Source organism: Triticum urartu, chromosome 7A, assembly GCF_056163025.1.
Source record: "Triticum urartu cultivar PI428250 chromosome 7A, HENAU_Tu73, whole genome shotgun sequence".
Lineage (NCBI taxonomy): Eukaryota > Viridiplantae > Streptophyta > Magnoliopsida > Poales > Poaceae > Triticum > Triticum urartu.
In genome coordinates this window covers 753,691,142-753,713,282 of record NC_141879.1, presented here as the reverse complement: position 1 = coordinate 753,713,282, position 22,141 = coordinate 753,691,142, and the positions used below count along the sequence as shown (strand labels likewise).

The 22,141-nt window shown below is 52.8% G+C and overlaps 1 protein-coding gene and 2 pseudogenes across 2 annotated transcripts in view; all 3 read right to left on the bottom strand.

Annotated features, from left to right (window-relative positions):
• Positions 1 to 7,779: 7,779 nt before the first annotated feature.
• LOC147962881 (uncharacterized) lies at positions 7,780 to 8,976 on the bottom strand (annotated as a pseudogene).
• Positions 8,977 to 10,031: 1,055 nt separating this feature from the next.
• LOC125519645 (receptor-like protein EIX2) lies at positions 10,032 to 10,771 on the bottom strand (the record flags this gene model as incomplete). Its single annotated transcript, XM_087534344.1, has 1 exon — positions 10,032 to 10,771. A coding segment is annotated over one exon (549 nt), but the record flags the coding sequence as incomplete, so codon positions are not given.
• Positions 10,772 to 19,427: 8,656 nt separating this feature from the next.
• LOC125521371 (disease resistance protein RGA2-like) overlaps positions 19,428 to 22,141 on the bottom strand; it is a 57,769-nt pseudogene continuing 55,055 nt past the window's right edge. Inside the window, exons 5-7 of the transcript XR_015610212.1 lie at positions 19,766 to 20,189; positions 19,580 to 19,711; positions 19,428 to 19,495 (exon numbers count right to left, since the gene is read on the bottom strand). The product of XR_015610212.1 is annotated as a disease resistance protein RGA2-like (transcript). The remainder of the gene's footprint in view (positions 19,496 to 19,579; positions 19,712 to 19,765; positions 20,190 to 22,141) is intronic.

Genomic DNA, 22,141 nt, shown 5'->3' with positions numbered 1-22,141 from the left:
TATACAATAACAAATTAATATCATTAGATTTATTATTGAATGCACATTCACATCATGTATTTTCTTATGGTAAATGTGTATATTGTTTTCTATAAACTTGCTCAAACGTTACGAAGTTTGACTTCAGCAAACTCTTTTGCTGAACCGGGCGCAACTACCACTGCACGCTTCTTGTGAGGTATGTGTACGACAGCTGTAGCAGCAGCCGGCTGCGAGCGCTAGTCTGTGAGCTCGGGTCAGCGATGCAGTCTAGCACCGCCGTGACATTCATCGGCTATTGCCATGCGGCGACGGTGAATTGTAATTCTTTGTACCCATGAGCTTCCCTGGCGCATGAAGCGCTGAATAGGAGCTCCCGCCCCTATATCTCGCTCAAGGGTGGCTCGAGTTCGGCCAGCCCAAGCGCGTCAGAACAACAGCCTCGTTTTATTTTTCATGTTTTTTGCTTTCATTTTTTCTTTTTTCTTTACTCTTGTTAGAACTTCCAAATGTGTTTTTTTTTGAGAAAACTTTCGATTTATTCATCATCTGTCAAGGTAGTATGAAAAACTAGAAATAAAATTTACAACCAGGTTCGTAGACCATCTAGCGACGATTACACGCACCGGAGTTGGGCAAACATTGTTGTAGTAGACAGTCGAAGAGTCCTTGTGCTAAGGTCCTATAGGACCAGCGCACCAGAACAGCAAACGCCGCCGATGAACAGAAGCATAGGTCAGAAGGATCCAACTTGCAGACACACAGACGTAGACGAACGAACACCGGATCCAGTCGGATCCACCAAAGACAAACGCCGATCGGATTCCATAAGATCCACCGGAGACAAACCTCCACACACCTTCCAATGACACTTGAAACAGCATCGGGATGTGGGCTAGGCGGGGAGGACCTTATTCTATCTACAAGAAACTGCCGCAGCCTCGTCTTTATGGCACAAACCCTAATAAAACTCAAAAAAGCACCTAGAAAACAAAGCCCTCCCGCCGGCAAGGGCTGGGATCCACCGCGCCAACATGGTCTAAAGACCTTAGGAGATGAGACAGAACGGTGGCGGCACCAGCGAGAAGCAAGGAAACCCTAGATGAGACTTCATAGGAGAGCAGGACCGAAGGAGTCCTGTAAATATTTTTAAATAAAACATTCAAATATTGTAAATAAATATATTTGATAACCCACTTTACATAAAACATTTGAAAAAGAATAAATATCTTAAGAGGTTGCGCCTTGAATGGAGTTACAAAAATGACGTGACTGCACATGATAGTTTACATTCAGAAACTCTGGAAGGTCTGAAGCCACCGCCTCAAATTAGGCGCCTTAGGGCATCTCCAGCTGCGCCCCAGGAAGACCTCCCTAGGCGATTTTTTCGTGCCGGCGCCGAAAAAACGGCCCAGTCGCGCCCCCAGGAGCCCGATTTTCGTCGGCTTGGGCCGAAAACAGCGCCGGTGGACCCAGGCCGAACCCGGCGCCGGGGGCGCCTGGGGCGCCGGGGCGAGCTGTTTTGGCGCGAAAAAGCCGCGGGCCAGCCGCGTCAGCGACTCGGCGCCTCGTCTTCCCCCAACGGCCTCGGTTCCCGCGGGGAATCAATGGCAAGGCTGCCGCCGGTCAGCCTTGCCATTGATTCCTCACTGGCGGCGCATCACGGGACGGTGCGCCGTCGCCTCCCCTCCCTCGCACGCGTACACACGGGCGCAGCGCGGCTATAAAAGCCGGTGGCCTCCACTCGCCTGTGCCCACACCAGCCCCGCCCCTCGTTGCTGTCCAGCCCCTCCCTCTCCTTACCTCTCCCGAGCGCCGCCGCCCAGCCCCTCCCTCTACCTCTCCCGAGCCCGCCCAGCCCCGCCGTCGCCATGGCAGAACGCTTCCCCGGAGACGAGGCGGCGGCCAACGGCTTCGGCCGCCGTTCGCTCCGCGAACAGGAGTCCTGGCTCCTGTTCCAGGCGAACATCCCGGCGCCGCCGGACATGCGCGCCGGGCCGACGGGGTGGAGACTCAGCACCGGGGGAGTGCCCATTTTCCCGTTTCCCGACACCGCGGCGAAGCCGAAGTACTTCGCCGAGGAAGTCGAGGTCGTGCGCGCCTCCCTCACTGACGTGCAACTCTCCCTCCCCCAGTACGCCGCCGACAACCACGTGGCATGGGCGGCGTATTTCGAGCGCCACCAGCAGCAGCGCTTGGCGTCCACCAACGGCGCGCCGGTGGTCGGCGGCCAGCAGAACAGCGAGGGGCGCCACGTGTGGTGGGGCGTCCCCGGCCGCACACTCGAGGGCGTGCTCACGTACCTCGAGGGCAGCAACGACCCGCCGTTGGCGTACCCCCCGGCAAGGGTGGCCGCCCCGGCGCAGCACCGACGCGCCGGGCCGTGGGCGCCAAGGAGGTTCGGTTCCTCCTCCTCCTCTTCTTCCTCCCGATCCTCGTCGCACTCCTCCGGCACTCCGGCCCTGCTCGGCGTCAAGGCCGAGCCCGCGGCGGAGACGCCGCTCGGCCGGCGCACTCGCAGCGCCGGCATCATCATCAACGAGGGCGGCCGGCGCGCCTCCCCCTCGTCGGCTCCTCCGCGCTTCGTCAAGCCAAAGACGGAGCCGGGGCTGGCGCCGATGAAGACGGAGCCGGGGCTGGCGCCGGTGAAGACGGAGCCGGGGCTGGCGCCGGTGAAGGCGGAGTTCGAGGACGACGACGTGGCCCTAGAATGGGCGCGCCAGGACTCCATTGCGATGGAGAAGGCGCGCTGGGAGAAGGAGAAGGAGCGCCAGTGCGCCGCCCTACGCCGCTTTGAGGAGCGCCGACGCGGTCGCGATGAAGGCAGGGTCGTCGTCTTATGCGACAGCGACGACGACGACGATGCGCCGCCGCCAGTCCGCCATGGCGACGCCGGGCAGGGGTCCAGCAGGGGCGCCCGCGTCAAGGAGGAGAAGGCCGACGACGACGATGGCGGCGACGGCGGCGACGACTTTAGCCCCTTTCGTTTTTTTAGATTAGGTTAATGTAATGAAAATGCGCGAATTTCGTCGAAATTTGCCATGTTTGGCCGAAATTTAACTAGTTTTTATCATAACTTCGCCGAACGGTCCTTTTTTTTAATACGCGCCTGGGGGCGGCCTTAGGGGCCGACGGCTGAGGACCGACTCGCCCCAGGGCCATTTTTTGCGCCGGCTCACCCCCAGGCGGCGCTTTTTGACGCCCCTGAGGGGCCAACGGCTGGAGATGCCCTTACTATCAACGGTTACGTATGTGCAAAATACCCAACCTGGTTACTTGAGGATTTTTATTTCCAGAATTTGGAATCACTTGCATTTGTTAATTGTTGTGCCTTTGAAATCCTGCCATCCAATGCTGCTCTCTTTCGGAATTGCTCCTCACTTCGCCTCGAGAATATCCCAAACCTGAAGACATTACCTTCTCTTCCAACCAGCCTTGAAGAGTTAGCGATTGTGAAATGCATGTTGCTTATGTTTACTTGCAATGATGAGCTAGAGAAACATGACCAGAGGGAGAACAACATGATTACATACAACTTGAAGTCATGGCTTTGTTCCATGTGGGAGGCGGATTCAGGATCAAAAATCAGGAAGGTACTATTGTCAGAGCATTCATCTCTAAAGCGCTTGATGATATTGATGGATGCTGGTATTTCTCATCTTCAAACCATTGAAAGTGCTTTTGAAACAGAGGGGGATGAAGTACTGGTAAAAGAGGATATAATCAATGCATGGATGTGTTGCCATGAGGAGAGGATAAGACTCATTTGTACAAGGAACATCAGCCTGCCACTGGTTCCACCATCAGGGCTTTCTCGGCTCGACCTTTCTTCATGCATCATTACAGATGGAGCGTTAGCCGTTTGCCTTGATGGTCTCACTTTGCTGAGACGTTTGTCATTAAAAGAGATTATGACTTTAACTACACTTCCGTCAGAAGATATCCTCCAGCAATTGACAAAGCTTCAATACTTGCGCATCAAATCGTGTTGGTGTCTTAGATCATTAGGGGGGTTACGAGCTGCTACCTGTCTTTCAACAATTCACTTACGGAATTGCCCTTCTTTGGATTTCACATGTGGATCAGGTTTTTTGCCGTTGTCGCTTGAGACGCTTGACATACGACACTGTGTGGTCGCAGCTGATTTCTTCAATAATGACTTGCCACACCTCAAACATCTTGATATGAGTTGGTGCAGAAGCTCTTCATCAATGTTGATTGGTCATTTAACCTCCCTCAGAAGATTGTCACTAGGAAATCTACATGACTTGTGCTTTCTTGAAGGGTTGTCTTCGCTGCAACTTGGCGGTGCAAAATTTATGCATGTCCCGAACCTCAATATGAAGTTCATCTCACAGCTGCGAGTCCAGGATTACCTCTATGTTAGCAGCCTCGTAATGCTCAACCACATGCTCTCAGCTGAAGGTTTGACAGTTCCACGAACTCTCGCTCTTGCAGAATGCAAGGAGCGATCCATTTCATTTGATGAATCAGCAGATTTCTCATCTGTGAACTGCTTGTCGTTTATGGATTGTGAAATCAGTTCCTTGCCAGATCTGAAGTGCTTCTCATGTCTGAGGACACTTCGAATTGTTCGATGCCCCAATATATCATTTTTACCAGATTTGCCATCCTCTCTCCAGTGCATAATCATACGGGGTTCTAAACTCCTGCAGAAGAGCTGCCAATTACCTGATAGAGAAAGCTGGCCAAAGATTGAGCATATCCGCATAAAAGAGATTTGATACTTTTCATGCAGAATTGCAACCATGTAGAAACTGAAAGGTAAAGACCTCACCTGATCTCTCTCAAAGAGACAACATTTTGTACTTTTTATTTTACAACTGTTTTATCTTTCAGTTATCTTATGTATTTAAAAGGCGTAGTCGGGTTCCCTCCCCTCCCCGCGTCGCTCCCGTGTAGCGACCGGGGGGGGGGGGGGGGGGGGGGGGACCCTGGCTGCCGGCTTTGGGCCTCTCCCCTCGCCCCTTCCCTACCTCTCCGCCACCGGACCACGCTCCCGGGTAAAGCCCGCCGACACCGGCGGCAGCAGGGCTCTTCTTCATCCCGCTCCGAGGCTGTTGGCGCGGGCGACGACATTCGGCGGTGCTTCGCGTTGGTGAGGGGTGCGAAGGCGCGGCGGCGAGGCAGCGATGGCTTGGTGGCGGCGCGGTGGGATTCTCGGGGCGGCTCGCGCTCGTGGCTGCGGTGGCGGCTAGGTCTGGGCTCGGCCAGATCTGGCGGGCCGACGGGAACGGGCGGCGCGCGGTGCCTTGCCTATGGGCGCACGAGCTTCTGCTGCTGCGTGCAGCGCGGTGATCGGGCTCGGGGCGGGCACACGAGCTGGTGGTGTGTGCTGGCCGAGCTCTAATTAGGACTCCCCTGGTCCGGCCCCTGGACGCCGGCGAGCGGCCGGGGTGGCTCTTCGGTGAGCGCTCTTTGCTGCAGGTGAAGGGTGGCTTCGAACTCCTTATCGATGGCTGGGCGGGATGTCGTTGGTGGCCCCGCGTCGAACTGCATTGGCCGCCACAGTGAGGCGACACGGGGGTGTGTTGGTGGGGAGTCCTCAGGAGGGATAGGAGGCCCTGATGTCGGGCCACCCGTCGCCGGTGCAGGGGTGTACCGGTCCGGACGCGTCCGCTCCCTTCCCCTCTCCTCGGCCATGTGCCCTCTAGCAAGGTTCTGGCGATCTTCGAGGCAGGGCGGCTGCTGGCTACTCCATCGGCTGGTGCTGCCAGTTAGGCCTAAGCCAAGGCCTTTGGGCATTCACGGAGTTGCTTGAATGCAGGGCAGCGGCCCTGGCGACGGGAGACGCGGTGTTCGTTGGCGGAGCATGCGCCCATGGGTGCGGTCGCGCAGCCATGGTCACGCAGCCATCGCCGCCAAGGGTTGTGCTTCAACTGCGACAAGCCCTACGTGCCGGGCCACGTTTGCCCACGACTTTTCTACCTAGAGGCTGCAGACTACATTGAGGAGGCCGCCGCTGCCGGGCCCGGCGACCTGCCCACCCCAGCTGCCGCAGAGGTGTTTGGCGACGGTTGATCACCTCGAGGAGTTCCGCAAGAGCTTCCCCGCCATCCAGCTCGAGGACGAACTGTTTGTGCAAGCGGGGAGAAATGTTATGAATGTCACATGCTACAGCTAGGCGGATAGGGTCTGGCCCAATTATCTTATTGTGTTAGGGGCTTAGCCCAATTATACCATTATGAGGATTATATAAACTCATGTAAGGACCCGTTTTGAGATTAAGCAAGAAGCAATCATATTTGCTCGGCTTCCTTAGGGCGCCGGGAGACATAACCCTAGCCGCCGCTAGCCTCAGCCGCCGCCGCCTCCAACGTGCAAGGACGGCGCCCAGCCGCCGGCCGCCGCGCCCTCGTCCTCATCCTCCTTCCCCTACAACCTCCGATCTAGACCCAGTAGAACCCTAGTTTCTACCAACAGTCAATAGTATAAGATACACGACACTCGTCTTTGTTGGAATAAGCCACGGCATCTGGTGCAGTCGGGCTCGTCGGGCGCGTCGGGTGCGCGCGGGACGTGCGGGACGCACTGGTGGTGCGGTCGGGCTCGTCCGGCACGTCGAGTGCGCGCGGGAAGTGTGGGACATGTGTAGTGTGTGTGCTCGTGGCTTGTAGTCGGATGACGATGTAGCATGCAGCAGGCACAGCGAAGCAACATGACGTTGAGGTCGTGCGGACGAGAAACCCGGGCTCACGATCGGATGACCGGATCACCAGGGAGAGTCCGTGGGTGCTACGTCTTGGCTAGCTACAAAGCCGGCTGTACGTTGAGGTTGTTAGTGCATGCAGGTTAGCTGCGTACGTGTGTATAGGGAGACTGAGTCGGAGTTAGTTGGCATCGTGGCATGGGTAGGGCAAGGATGGAGTACGTGCTCTAGTGGGTGTGTGTTCCCGGCATATAAAAGCCATTGTACTCCTTGGTTGTAACAGTGAGCCGTGATGTAGCCTGTGAATACAAGAAAAAAAGAATGGGGCATTCATGCGCCCACGGCGGCGTTCGTGCGTCGGCCGGGGAAGTCATTGTGTCTGTGTGTCCTTCTTCCTCCTCCAGTCCTCTTCCTCCTCGAGTGCAAGGCGAGTGCAGAGGCGAGAGAGAGAGGGCGGCAACAACAGTCTTTATCTGATATATGACAACACAGATTTTAGCCTTTGGCTGGCCCTTTCATTGCCATGAAGGACCTGCGTTGCATCGACGGGCACGCACGCAATTTGGTGTTACCAAGCTGAGCAGCAGGGTGAAGACCATCAACAGGGGGCTGGCTAGCTAGTCTTTCTGCACACATTAAGATTTAACCTGGATGAGATACTGTATATGTAAAATAAAAAAAAAGATACTGTATATGACTATGCATGCATGCATCCAGTTGATTTGGGTTTAAGCCTCGTATATCAAGATTTTCCACTATCATCAATCATATATATATATCACAGCCAGTCAATAGGAAATACCAACACATTGTTAAATAGATTTATCAATCAGCTTTGTTTCTTTCCAAGTAATCTAACATATTCACCATGGGATTACATGATTTCCAAGTAGTATCTTTAAAAGTAAGCATGAGTTAACCATTCAACATTTGATTTTCCACTATTACTCATTTGATGTTTTGTTTGTTATCTCTCAAGGATGGAGCTAGCCACATTAAACGATAACACACGCAAAAAACGATGAACTGGTGAGACATTCCTAAAAAAAAGTGGTGATGAATTATGCTTGTCTATCTAGCTATAGTAAATGAGAACATATAGTAAACATAAAATAGAAATTAGGAAACACCTACAGTATATTACCTGGTGCATAGAAACTCTTGAAAGAATGGCAGGAACTAATATTACGGTCTTCACAAAGTTTCCTTGATTGCAGCAAGTTAAGTTGAACCATATAGAGACCGTCCTTCGCACATATAAATATTTCATCAGTATCCTCAACATATCCTCCAATAAATTTAAGCAATACCATCCCTCCTTCAATCCGAGGAGGTAACCCAACAATGTTATCTGTTTCAATAGTCTTCCACAGCACCCAGGTGGTAACACCATGACAATTGATCATCCTCTGCCACATTTCAACGTTATGGTAATGATGAGACATCATGGCGACACCAACTGCGTCATCCTCTGTCTAAACGATCTGATGGCTGTAGCAATGTTCCATACGAGGAGGCCCCTCGAGCACATCAAGGCTATGCCGTTCCAAATCAAACCCAAGTATACCCTTCTTCACATACTTAAATGACCAATAAACAACATTACCAACTAGGGTACTAATATAAGAGACAAAACAATCTCGATAGTGAACCTCTGCTTCGATGAGATCGGCCCATGTGTCGGTCTCGGAAGAATAAACAGAGGCAAGGGCTCGATCATCCTTAGTGGACACAAGCAGCAAGACCACCTTGAAGAGGGTGGAGTGGCAACCGCCATGCACGTGGCCCTGGTCACGGGCAGTGCAGAGCACCGCCCCGTGGACGTAGCCGCACTTGAACTCGGGTGGAATTGGCACATGGTGTTGATTACCGGCGATGGGGTCGCACACAAGGACCTCCGCACGGAACCGGTGTAAGATGAGGACAAGGCCATGGCGGCACCCGAGAAGGCGGTTCGACAAGTAGCCGATTGGCAGGTTGAGCCGCCAATCAGGGATGCGGTCAGGAGCGGGTAGGACCGAAGTGAAATTGATCTTATCGCCGTGATGGAAGAAGACGCCGAGGAGCGGCGGGTTCCAGTGATGTGCATAGAAGCAGCTGAGGAATCCAGAGTCGGTGACGAGGCGTCGCCAGCGCTTGCAGACCGCGGAGACGCGCGGGAGGGAGGACGGGTGGGGCGGGAGACGGAGGAGGATCTCCCCGAGCATGTCGTCGTCTTGCAGCGCCGCCGGCAGGGAATTGTTGCCGTGGCGGCAGATAATGGAGGCGCCCTCCTCACCTGCGCTGATCCGGTCTTGTGAGATGGAGGGATCGATCTGGGGGTTCATCGTGACGTGGAAAGGAAGGAAGGAGCACGCATCAATGTTTGGTTAAGATTTCTGTGCGTGCAATCTCTGAACTCCACGAATCAATGTTTTTTTTTCTAATCTACTCCTAATAATAACAAATCAATGTTGTTTCTTCATCTAGTGGCATTGCTAATCTCAAAGCACCGTGCCGCATTAATCCAGTCGTCATTAGGCAGCATTTCCAGTCACTGGTTAGCCATTCCGGATTCCCAGTTTTCCAATCACTGGTTAGTCAATGATTCTTGATTGACATTTTTCCAATAGCGAGGACGAATATTCATCATGCCTGCAAGACGTACCTACAAACATGCATGCTGATATACCCGGCACCGGCAGTGGAGAGATGAAAACAGAGGAGGTGAGCGGAGATGAGACGAAGAATGAGAGATCTGGATGTGGCAGAGAGGGGAGATCAAGATCTCCCCTCTCTGCCACATCCAGATCTCCCCTCTCTGCCACATCCAGATCTCTCATTCTTCGTCTCAACTTAAAGAATATCGTCTTCTAGCTCTGCTGCCGGGGAACCACCGCAGGCGGCGGATCATGGTGGCGCTCTCCTCACTGACGTGGATTGATGCAGGTTGGGCGTACGATGCAGGAAGAAAGGACTTGGCGTAGGTTTCTGTGCATGCATGTTAATCACGTGACTATTTGTCTCTGGACTCCTTACATCACCAACATTGCCAGATCAAAAAATTCAATGATGTAACCAGCAAAAAAAATTCAATGATTTACGCTGTCCAGGTCAGTTGGTTATTCTCCACCATTTTGATAGATACATCATAGCATTGAACTGCCAAATTCTCACCGTTCTTTTCCTGTTTTTTTATCTAGAAAACATTGTTTGTTTTTTCTTTTCCTCTTGTGGTAAGCTTGATATTAGATATGATCCAAATAATAACCGAACCCTTTAGCAAACTAACCTCATAGTAAATGCAAGTACAAGCCCGGCAAGAAGGATGTTTGTCAATAAAACCAAATGAGCAAATAATAAAGACGCGGAGTGGGGGCTGTACATCATGAACAATGTCCGACTTGGGATTAAATATTCCAACAAAACCCATACACTTCATTCCATAGAGTACAAATATATAAATACCATTATAGCATTGACGTCCAGCAAAGACCCACTTAGTGCTTCAAATACAAAAATATAGAAAACTGAAAAGTTATGTAGATTCATGTACCAAACAATTCGCTTGCAGTGGTATTGGGCACTTCTTGTTCACGGTGCATCGTCTTGATTGTTCTTCATGAGGCGAGCCCACCTCACAGCCACTTGCACATAAACCTTGTCATATAGCTCATCAATGAATTGAAAGTAGGCAGCCCTCCACGCTCTCTTCATTAGCATGGTGCAGAACACTATCCAAAGACCCACCACGAAGCCTATGCTCGTGGCAAGATAAACAGATGACATATGATTTATATCTTCGAGGCTGCTTTGTTGTGCTTCATTTGCCGAACAATTCTTGGAGAGAGGAGGACCACAAAGACCAGGGTTGCCGATGTATATATACATCTGATTGTCAAGAGTTTGTAGCTGTGGTCCAGATGGTATTGCACCTGATAGATTGTTGTATGACAAGTTCAAGTGGCTCAAAGAAGTTAGTGCCGACAAACCTGATGGGATTGCACCAGAAAATTTGTTGTATGATAGGTCCAGGGATTCCAAATGCTTTAAATCACCGATCTGATTTGGGATTGTTCCTGTCAACTGATTGCTCGATATATTCAAATTGGTGAGGGCAATCAGTAAACTTATCTCCTCTGGGATTTGTCATGTTAAACTGTTACTGGACAAATCAAGATTCACCAATAGCTTGTAGACTTGGAAGTTATATTCACGCTTTTGGGCTTTCGTGATTACTGGTATGCTCTCTTTGAAGTTGTAATCCTATGTATCCTCTGCTATTACTGTCATCATTGCTTTCAAGTTTGATATTGACCATGGTATGCTTCCTGAGATACAGTTGCCTGATATGTCCAAATAATGAAGACTGACAATGGAAGTGAGATTTTCTGGAATACGGCCACTGGACATATTTGACCTCAACCTCAAGATTTGCAGTTGTGGCATTTTCTTGGGTAGCCACTTTGGTAATACTCCAGAGAACCTATTGTATGAAAGGTCGAGGAATTTTAATTGTGATGCACTTTGAAGAAATTTGGGGAATTCACCTGAGAAATTGTTGTTGTTCAACGCTACACTATACATATTGGAACCAAACTGATATGCAGAGTTTGCACCCGGCTCCTTGAAGCATTGCATAACATCTCCGGTTAACTTGTTTCCTGACAGGTCAAACCGTTTTAGACCTGTCAATTGGCATAAAGATGATGTGATTATGCCCCTCAACTGATTATTTGCAAGCAAAAACTCTTCCAGGAGTGGTGCTTTGAGGTCTGACGGCAATGACCCTGAGAAAGAGTTTGAAGACAAGTTAAAGCGGGATATGTTTATTGGGAGCAATGGGACTTGACCTGTTAACTTATTGGACCCAAGGTATATATGGTCAGCTGCCATGTGTTGTAAATTGTTTGGTAATGATCCACGCAACTTGTTTCCCGATGCATGCAAAAATGAAGCTTGGGAAAATGTCACCCAAAACCAATCCGGAATAATATCATCCAAATTTGCATTTCCAAGAACAAGAACATCAATGTCGGTTTGCCATTTGAGCCACTCTGGAAAATGCGGTCCAAGATGGCATGCCCGGAAACCTGCGACTTTAAACCTGAATGGAGGATCCCATTTTTTGTTGATAGCTAATTTTAAAGAGTTGTATGACAAATCCAGATGCTCTAAATTCAATAGGCCTGCAAAATCCTCCTCTGTGAGCGCACTGTTTAATTTATTATAGCTGAGGTGCAAATGCTTTAAACTACCGAAACTTGCAGAATGTTTTTTCAAGAGCACACCACTGAAGTTATTGTAGCTGAGGTCCAAAAAATCCAAATTACCTAAACTTGCGAAATGTTCCTTGAGGAGCACACCATTGAAATTATTGTAGTTGAGGCACAAACTCTCTAAATTACCTAAGCTTGTGAAATGTTCTTTCACGAGCACACCATTGAAGTTATTGTAGCTTAAGTCCAGGGTTTTCAAGTTACCAAGTGGTCCAACTCCTATTGGTTGCTCCACCGAATTCCCTTCCACTCACAACAGTCAGTTGCCATGGCACCATGATGAGAGACGACCAGCAGGGTTTAAGGGCATCTCCAGCCGGCCCCCAGGAAGCCTCCCCAAGGCACTTTTTGGACGCCGGCAGTAAAAATATCTCCCAGCCACGCCCCCAGACTCTTGATTTTCGTCGGATTTCGCGAAAACTAGCGCCGGCACTCTCATGCGGAACCCAGTCCATCGGGGAGCACCTGGGGGCGGAGAGAAAAGATTTTGCATGCATTTGGCCCACAGTCAGCCTCCCACTCTCTCTTTCCTCCCTTTTTCTTCGGGTCCCAGCTCGTCCCTTTTCCCTTTTTCTTCGGGTCAGCCTCCCAGCTCGTCCAACACCGCCGCGGGAGGGCACCGGAGCAGGGAGGCGGGGAGCTTGTCCATCAGCACCGCCGCTGTCCTCCGCTGCCGGTGAGGGAGAAGGTGCAGCCCACCACCCCGACCCTGGCGCTCCGCGGCCTCACGAACCCGCCGGCCATGGTCGCGAGCGGGCGGCGCGGCCACGGTCGCGAGCGGGCGGCGCGGCCACGGATGCGAGCGGGCGCGGCCACGCGAGCGGGCATTCCTGGATGCTCGGGAAGGACGAGGACGAGGGCGACGTTCCTCCTGCACGTGGCGCAGCTCGGGGAGGAGGGGGGCTGCGAAGATGCCGGAGCCACGGCGACCGCGGCGCTCGGAGGCCGGGCGTGCATGCGCTCCTCCGCCCACACCCTGGTACCCACCTGCGCCTGCTAGAGCGCCGCGGCGTCCACCTACGCGCCCGCGCTGCCCCTCCGCGTACGCCCTGGAGGTGGATGGAACCGGCCCAGCGCGTGGGCGGCCTCCGTCGCATCCGGCGAAGCCGGCCGAGGCCGTGGCCGCGTAGGTGAGCCGGACGTGGAGCAGCGGAGCCCGTCTTCGGCGCGCGGGAGGTCCGGAGACGAGCGGAGCAGCCGCCGCCGATGGAGCTGGGTTTGGAGAGCGCGGCAGCATCAAGGGGCCCGTCGGCGGTGACCTCGCGGAGCTCATCCCGGAGCGCGCGCTGCCACTCCGTCATCAACCTCTTCTTCCCGGAGCTCGTCCCGGACGGCAAGGGCTCGCGCGGGCATGCCAAGTACCCCGACGGCCATGGCGCAGGGCGTGTGTGTCGCGCTGGAGGACGCCGTCGTCCTCGCGCGGTGCCTCAGCGCCGTCGTCGGGAAGGAGCGGGAGACGGTGGAGGACGCCGTGGTGAGGTTCCCCACGGCGAGGCGTGGGCGCGGCGCAGTGTGGGCGGGACGGGCGCCATGCGCCAGGTCCAGAAGCCGTGGCGAGGGCGGCGAGCAGGAGGGCGGAGGCGGCGAGCGGCAGGCGAGGCGAAGGCGGCCCGCCCTGCAGTGACGAGTGGATAAGTGCGTGGGAGAGGCCAACGAGTGGACATTTTCAGATTCGCTGGGAAAAAAATTCACCGGCAGCCCCCCAGGCGGCGAAAAAATGCCTCCTAGAGGGCCGAACGGCTGGAGATGCCCTACGAGGCTTGCCTTGAAGGACAGGAGCGCGTCTCGCTTACCATTGATGCGGGCTCCTGGTACACTCGCTTGACCATGGGAAACGGATGCTGCTTGGGAGATGAGTGGGCAAAGGACTAGTGCAGTTCCTCGAACGAGGAGTGAGAGCTTACTTATATTGGTCGAAAATCGAGTGCTCCACAACGAGTATTAGCTATCATATTGTAGCTACCTGCAATGAAGTGCTCTTGGTCATATTATTGGTCGCAAAAGGCAAATAGAATGGCCATATTGGTCGCATCTTAGAGCATCTCCAGCCATTGGCCCTCCAGAGGGCGCCTAAAATCGTCGCCTGGGGGTGAGCCGGCGCAAAAAATGGGCCTGGGGCGAGTTGGTCCCCAACCGCCAGCCGCCAAAAAGTAAAAGTATATAGAAAATTTCGGCAAAGTTCAGCTAAACACGACAAATTTTGGCCAACTTGGACATATGTTTTGACAAAGTTCGCGGATTTTCATTACATAGCAAATATATAAACTAATCTAAAAAAGGAACTGGCTGAACGCTGAGTAGTCGCCATCGTCGCCGCCATCCTCACCGCCGTCGTCATCGTCGGCCTTCCCCTCCTTGACGCGGGCGCCCCTGCTGGACCCGGCTTCGCCATGGCGGACCGGTGGCGGCGGCGGCGCATCGTCGTCGTTGCTGTCGTCGATGACAACGACTCCTCCTTCGTCGCGGCCCCGGCGGCGCTCCGCGAAGCGCCGCAGGGCGGCGCACTAGCGCTCCCCTCGCCATCTTCAGGGAGTCCCGGCGTGCCCATTCAAGGGCCGCGTCGTCGTCGAGCTCGACCTCGCCGTGCTTCGTCTTCACGGCGGGGAGACCCAGCTCCGCCTTCACCGGCGCGAGCCCTGGCTCCGTCTTTGTCTTGACGAAGCGCGGAGGAGGAGCCGACGAGGAGGCGCGCCGGTCGCCCTCGTTGATGACGATGCCGGCGCTGCGAGTGCGCCGGCCGAGCAGCGTCTCCGCCGCGGGCTCGGCCTTGACGCCGAGCAGCGCCGGAGTGCCGGAGGAGTGCGAGGAAGAGCGCGAGGAGGAGGAAGAAGAGGAGGAGCTGAACCTCCTTGGAGCCCATGGCCCGTCGCGTCGGTGGTGCGCCAGGGCGGCCGCCCTCGCCGGGGGTACGGCAACGGCGGGTCGTTGCCGCCCTCGAGGTGTGCGTCAGCACGCCCTCTAGTGTGCGGCCGGGGACGCCCCACCACAGGTGGCGCCCCTCGCTGTTCTTCAGGCCGCCGACCACCGCCGCGCCGTTGGTGGACGCGCCGCTGCTGCTGATGGCGCTCGAAGTACGGCGCCCAAGCCGCGTGGTTGTCGGCGGCCTACTGGGGAGGGAGAGCTGGGCGTCGGTGAGGGAGGCGCGCACGACCTCGACCTCGTCGGCGAAGTAGGAGGGTTTGGCCACGGCGTTGGGCAACGGGGGAATGGGCAATCCCCCGTTGTTGAGCCTCCAGCCCGTCGGCCCGGCGTGCATGTCCTGCGGCGCCCGGATGTTCGCCTGGAACAGGAGCCACGACTCCTGTCGCCGCCTCGTCTCCGGAGAAATGCTCGTCCATCGGGAGAGGGGGAGGGAGAGGGAGGGGCTGGGCGGCGGCTCACGGGAGAGGGAGAAGGAGAGGGAGGGCTCGACGGCGGCGCTCGGGAGAGGTAGAGCTCGGCAGTGAGGGTGGGGCTGGTGTGGCCAGAGGCGAGCGAGGCCACCGGCTTATATAGCCGCGCCGCGCCCGTGTGTACGCGTGCGAGGGAGGGGAGGCGTCGGCGCATCGTCCCGTGATGCGCCACCCGTGAGGAATCAATGGCAAGGCTGACCGGCGGCAGCCCTGCCATTGATTCCCCGCGGGAACCGAGGCGTTGGGGGAAGACGAGGCGCGGTGTCGCTGACGCGGCTGGCCCGCGGCTTTTTCGCGCCAAAACCGCTCGCCCCGGCGCCCCCGGGCGCCCCCAGCGCGCCAGGTTCGGCCTGGGTCCGTCGGCGCTGATTTCGGCCCGGGTTAGCGAAAATCGGGCTCCTGGGGGCGCGACTGGGCCGTTTTTCCGGCGCCGGCGCGAAAAAATCGTCTAGAGAGGCCTTCCTGGGGCGCAGCTAGAGATGCTCTTAGTCGTCCAAGTCCTGGTCATGTTGGTGTCCTGTCCACAACGAGCAGCACTACATATGGTCTAGCTAGACCTAGAAGCTGGTCCACGTCTGTCGTCTGAGTCTTATCAAGTTTTTTTTTTGGCTAGAAAGAATGTAATGATACGGACAGCCAGTGGCGAAACTTTGGAGGAACTGACTTAATACAACTTTGGCGATTTAGTAGCAGTTTGTGCGCGGCGACCAATCTTTATCCTTGTTTACCACCAAATGTTGTCTGAGACTAGCCAAAAGTAAATCGAATAGATGAATGCCAACACTAGGGAAATTGAGCAGTATTAAATGGGAGATCTACACCCATTACAAGCTTTGCAAAGAGTTATTTACCCAAAACCATTATACTTGGGGTTAGGGTAACATGTCAGTACCAGATTTGAGCCATGTCACCAACAGCCACACGTTCTGAGCCTAACCTGTAACGCGGAGCACCAACGGGCTGATTTGGCCACGAAAACAGTAAAACCGACAGGTTGGGCCCACCTGTCAGGCTGACATGGCATGCCTATGTGGACAAATACATCGAGGTGGACATGGGACCCACATGTCATTGATTTAGTGCATCCTTTTTTCAATTTTTTATTTACACCTCCTTCATATGGGCATTTCGTCAAATAGGTTCTAGACGGCGCTTGTCTCCTGGCAGAACCAGCGACGCCATGGAGAAGCTCCGTGCCGGTGAACCGAAGTCGCCGGCCACGGCGGCGCCACCGCACGCGTCGTGTCGTTCAAGGTCAGCTCTGCCTGTCAACGTGGTCCTTCCCCCTCCGCTGCAGCGACCTCGCCGCAGTCACCATCCTGCCACCGGCCACGGTCGTGCGCCCACGCGCCCGAGCTCCGGGAGGTGTTGTGCCGGGGGTCATGGGGAGCGGCGGAAGCTCGTCCGCCTCCCCATGGAGCACCGGCGGGGCAGGTGTGGAGCAGCCATGGAGCGCCTACGTGGTGGGCGCTCTTGCGCCGGGATAGGAGGAGGCCCGCGGATCCGCCGGCGATGGCAACGACGACGCGAGGTCGCCCGCGCCCAGAGCGAGCTCGCCTTCGGGATGCTTGCCACCGTATGGTCCACCTCTATCCGCCGCAGCGACCTTGCCACGGTCAATGTCGTGCCTCCAGCCATTGTTGTGAGCCTGCATGCCCGAGCTCAGGGAGGTGGCGTCGGGGGGATCATCGGGGTGGCAGCAGCTTGTCTGCCTCTCCATGGAGTGCCGGCGAGGGAGGGGGAGATAGGTGGCCACCGCCGCTAGGGCCAGGAGAGAGAGAGGGGAGGGGGGAGGAGGACGGCGGCGTGCTCGCCGGAGCAAAGAAAGATGTGGCGTGGAAGAGAAAGCCAGAGATGAGGAATAAAAAAGAAAAGGGGGGAAATATGTGAGGCTGACAGGTGGGTCCCCCGTCCATGTCAGATTTTTGTCCACATAGGCATGCCAAATCAGCCTGACAGGTGGGCCCAACCGGTCAGTTTTGCTGTTTTCTCGAGCAAATTAGACAATCAGTGCTCTCTGTTACAGATTAGACACAATTTCGGTGGTTTTTGGTGACCTAGCTCAAATCTGCTACTGACCTGTTATCCTAGCCCAAGTGTGGTAGTTTTGGGTAAATAACTCGCCTTGCAAGCAGCGAAACGTCATGTCAGCTGCCCTATAGTCAAAAGTGAAGTGTCGATTTCTTCACAAGTTTCAGCTCCTGACAGACAGGCAGTAGTCATCTCTGTCCACCTCTACCTGCAATCACTCTGCAGTTAGCAAGCTACAAAATGGAACCCTGGCTTCTCTTCCATCCAGGTGAATGCCAAATCTGTTGATCTTGGTTGGACTGTCACAAAACCCCACTACACGATACTACTGTCATCTCCCCCACTCCGCATTGCTCTTTTCTGAACATCATTTCTAACAGCTGCTGCAACCGAATCCAAATGAATGAATGATCTAGATTTTTCACTTTCCATGTAGAGTAGAATTCGCAGCTGCCTCACAAATCATAACGCTGGCACCTTTGTGCCACTACAGTTGAAACATTGCATGCATGAACTGAAGATGGCTGCTATACATAAATGAACTGAACATGGCATCTACTTCTACAGGATTCAGGCTGGAGATGAAAAGGAACTGAAGATTGCTGCTATACATAATGCAGGAGCTTAACGTTGTTTTTTTTCTTTGAAAGGCATGAGCTTAACGTTGTTAGTTACTCAACTCTGATAAATCTTACTGTCGTAGTCTCGTAGACTTGTTAAGTCAGAATTAACGTGGATCAACTGAATTAATTAGTGTCTTACAGACTAGAGAGCAGAGCCGACTAATCTCACCTCGCTCGCTGAATTAGTTAACAGTTGCGGTTGCAGGACCGGCAACGCATTAGATTAATTCAGCTCTGATTTCGGTTGCGGTTGCTGAACTACATGGGCAACGGGTATATCTGCAAGTAAAGATGCAACTTCAACTCTGCTCTCTCCTTTCTTGTGAGATCATGCATGGCAATGTCAATGTCAGTTCTTCGTCTTCTGAACGAATGAAGTGTTTCGATGCGAATTCGACAGAAGACTGCCAGCAAAGGAAGGGGAACAGTTTGCTTAATGCAGAGTCGAATCGGTGAGCATCAGTTAGGGACGAGGGTTCTTTTGTTTCCAAATTCAGCTCCATGGGTGTAAACTGAAGATACCAACCATCATGCAAGACTTGCAGAGAAGCAAGATGCCAACTTCGACAACATCACCAAGATTATGTAGTGGTGAAACAGGGGCATATGCCGTGATAAAGAAAAGACCATCGTATAATAATAACAAGGTAAAAAAGACCTGATCCACAGGCAATGCACACTACTGTATCCAAGTGCTTGTGAAATTCTTTCATCAGGTTATAGCAACCAACTCAAAGAACATAAACAAAAGCATAAGTGCTCTGCAGTCTCCGCGCAGCTACATAATAATGGATGAAAACACAACTCAAAGAATATATACAAAACACAAGTGCTCTGCAGTTTCCATGCAGCTACACTATTAACTGTTCTCTCCTGAAAACACACCTCACTTGTCTTAACCAAACATAAGGAGGAAAAGACAAACCAAAGAAACAAATTCGCCGATCCAACTTTCAGTTTAGTGGTGTAGCCGCGTCCCTTCCGCCATTGGCGATTTGATTTGATGTAGCCGAGCAGCAGGATGAAGATCCATCTACAACCTATTATAGTATTGTACAAACAGCTCACATCAACATTTATTTAAACTGGATGAGGTACTGTGCATGCATACCCAACACTCAAAAGTTGTACAGCCGGTCAGTAACTATGCAATGTGTTTTGCTTAGCATATTGCTAGTCAGGTGCATTGATAAGCGTTTCTTTTCCAACAGGTGTGTTATCAGCTCACTACTCTCTTTCCGAGCAATTAACTTAACATATCACCAAGGGAAATAGCAAAACAATGAACTAACAACAGAACTGTGACCTGAAGCACAATTAATATAGCAGAGAAAAAAACAGTAGACTGCCGAATTGATTCAGTGCAGAGGACGATCTGATCTCACCTCCAAAGCTAGCTAGCTAGCTATCATGCGCTTTCTCCTTTCCCCTATCCGCTGCTATCTGATGTTTCGATCTCCTGCACTGGGTGCAACTACTGCTGCTGCTGCTTCTTTTTCCTCCTCTGCAGCCAAGTGGGTGAAGTGAAATTAGCATCTTCATCTGAAATAGCAGGGAATTGCAAACGGAGAAAAGGGAGGCAAAGCTAGAGTGCGAACAAACACATTAACAGTTGTGCTGATTTACATCTAGATTCCATCAAGTGCTTGGCCAGTACGTCCCTCACCCTGACGACGTCCTCGTCCACTAACTGCCGCACCTCCAGCCCTGCAATTTCCTCGTCCTCCTCCTCCTCCTCCTCCTCCTCCATGTCTATCACTATATTATGCAACATGCAGCACGCATAGATTGTTTTGAAAGGTGGACATGAACAAACCCCTCTGTCCAGGATCCTCCAATTGTCTTTCAACCTCGCGAGCGCAGCAGTCATGATGGTTGATGCTTCAGAATGTCTCCTGTTGAACTCGGCTTGATAAGGAGGAAAATCTGCAGAGAGGAGGTCCTTGTCTTCCAGGTGGTAAGGTGTGAGAAGCCAGGGGAGGAGAGGGTATCCTGCATCACCAATTATGTATTCCCCAAGATCCATGCCATCTGATAAATTCAGCTTCCTGCCATTCAGCACAGTACCCTCCTGGCAGGACTTGAAGAGCCAAGAGTCGTGCAAAAGGCTCAATTGGTTCATGCTACCTGACGGCCCTAACCAAATGAATGACAACCTAAAACCTGGATGAATGACGACTTGCATTAGCCCGCCGGCATTTTCCTCATCGCCATGGTTCTGTGATCCAAACGTGATGTGAGTTGGACTCTGATCTGATCTCTGGAGAGGACGGTTTGATCTGATCTCTTTATCTGATATTGGACTCGAGGGCTCAAGGCAGTGATATGCACCAACAAAATTCAGCCAAGTTCAGACAAATTCAGAGACGATAACAAGTTGAGTGCTACGGCATGAACCGATAACAAGTTGCAGTCTGGGCCATTAGAAGACTTGCACCTGCACTAAAGTGTCGATTTCTTCGCAAGTTTCAGAGTCTTCAGAGTTTCAGGTCCTGACGGGCAGACATATCTGTGCACCTCCACAATCACTCTGCAGTTAGCAAGGTACAAAACGGAAACCTGAGATGGCTTCTCTTCCATCCAGGTGATCGAATGCCAAATCTGTTGGCTTTCGACTGTCACAAAACACCAGTACACGATACTACTGTCATCTCCCCCACTCTGCTCTGCTCTTCTCTGAATTTCATTCCTAACAGCTGCTGCAACACCTGTCATCATGTTTGCAACTGCCTCATAAGTCTTTTCACTTCCAGACTTTTCACTTCCCATGTAGAGTAGAGTTGGCAACTGCCTCATAAGTCTAGCACCTTTATGCCAGTACAAGTTAAACATTGGGTAGTGCTACTACAGGATTCAGGCTAGAGAGGACCATGAACTGAAGATGGCTGCTACAAATTTTGGTTCAAGAGCAGCTAGAGAATGAAAGAATGGGGAATTATTGACATTACTTTTGAGAATCATATATGCAAAATGCAGACTGACAAAGCTTCTACACTCTGCTTTGCTCTGCTCTTCTCTTAAGTAGAGTAGGGACAGCCAGCACATGAATCAGCATGAGTGAACCAAGGCCCAAAACACCTGACATTTTGTTTGCATATTCTTTCTTCAGACTACAGCAAGCAACTCAAAGAATATATAGCAATGACAATAGTCTTTAGTCTCCATGCTGCAGCATTACTACTGGTTGTTCTCCCGACGCATAAAAGCTTACTGCCAATACTATATACAATATACAAAACACTAGTATTTGCAGAAGATGAAGCTTAGTGTCATGGACTTCTTGTTAGTCACAGTTAACGTGGACGCTCTGAAAATAATTACTCATGAACTTGCTAATCTCACCTCGCTGAATTAATTAACAGTTGTGGTTGCAGTACCAGTGAACTGTTAGATTAGTCAACATTTCTCTTCCCTCTAAACTTAATCCCTGACTGATTTTGGAGAGGGACCAGCCCCTTAGTGGGCTGGCGCCTCCCCCCTTAGGGCCCATGCGCCTAGGGTTTTTGGGGAACCCTAAAGGGGGGGCGCCCCCCTTGCCTTGGGGGGCAAGGCACCCCCCCTGGGCCGCCGCCCCCTCCTCAGATGGGATCTGAGGGGGCCGGCCCCCCTCTCCCTTGCCCCTATATATATGTGGAGGGTGGGAGGGAAGCCATACCAAGGTTCTGGCGCAGCCCTCCCCATCTCCCAAGTCCTTTTCCTCTCCCGTGGTGCTTGGCGAAGCCCTGCAGGATTGCCACGCTCCTCCACCACCACCACGCCGTCATGCTGCTGCTGGATGGAGTCATCTTCAACCTCTCCCTCTCTCCTTGCTGGATCAAGGCATTGGAGACGTCACCGGGCTGTACGTGTGTTGAACGCGGAGGTGCCGTCCGTTCGGCACTTGGTCATCGGTGATTTGGATCACGCCGAGTACGACTCCATCAACCCCGTTCACTTGAACGCTTCCGCTTAGCGATCTACAAGGGTATGTAGATGCACTGTTCTTCCCCTCGTTGCTAGTTTCTCCATAGATAAATCTTGGTGACACGTAGGAAAATTTTGAATTTCTGATACGTTCCCCAACAGTGGCATCATGAACTAGGTCTATGCGTAGTTTCTATGCACGAGTAGAACACAAAGTAGTTGTGGGCGTCGATTTTGTCAATTTACTTGCCGTTACTAGTCTTATCTTGATTCGGCGGCATTGTA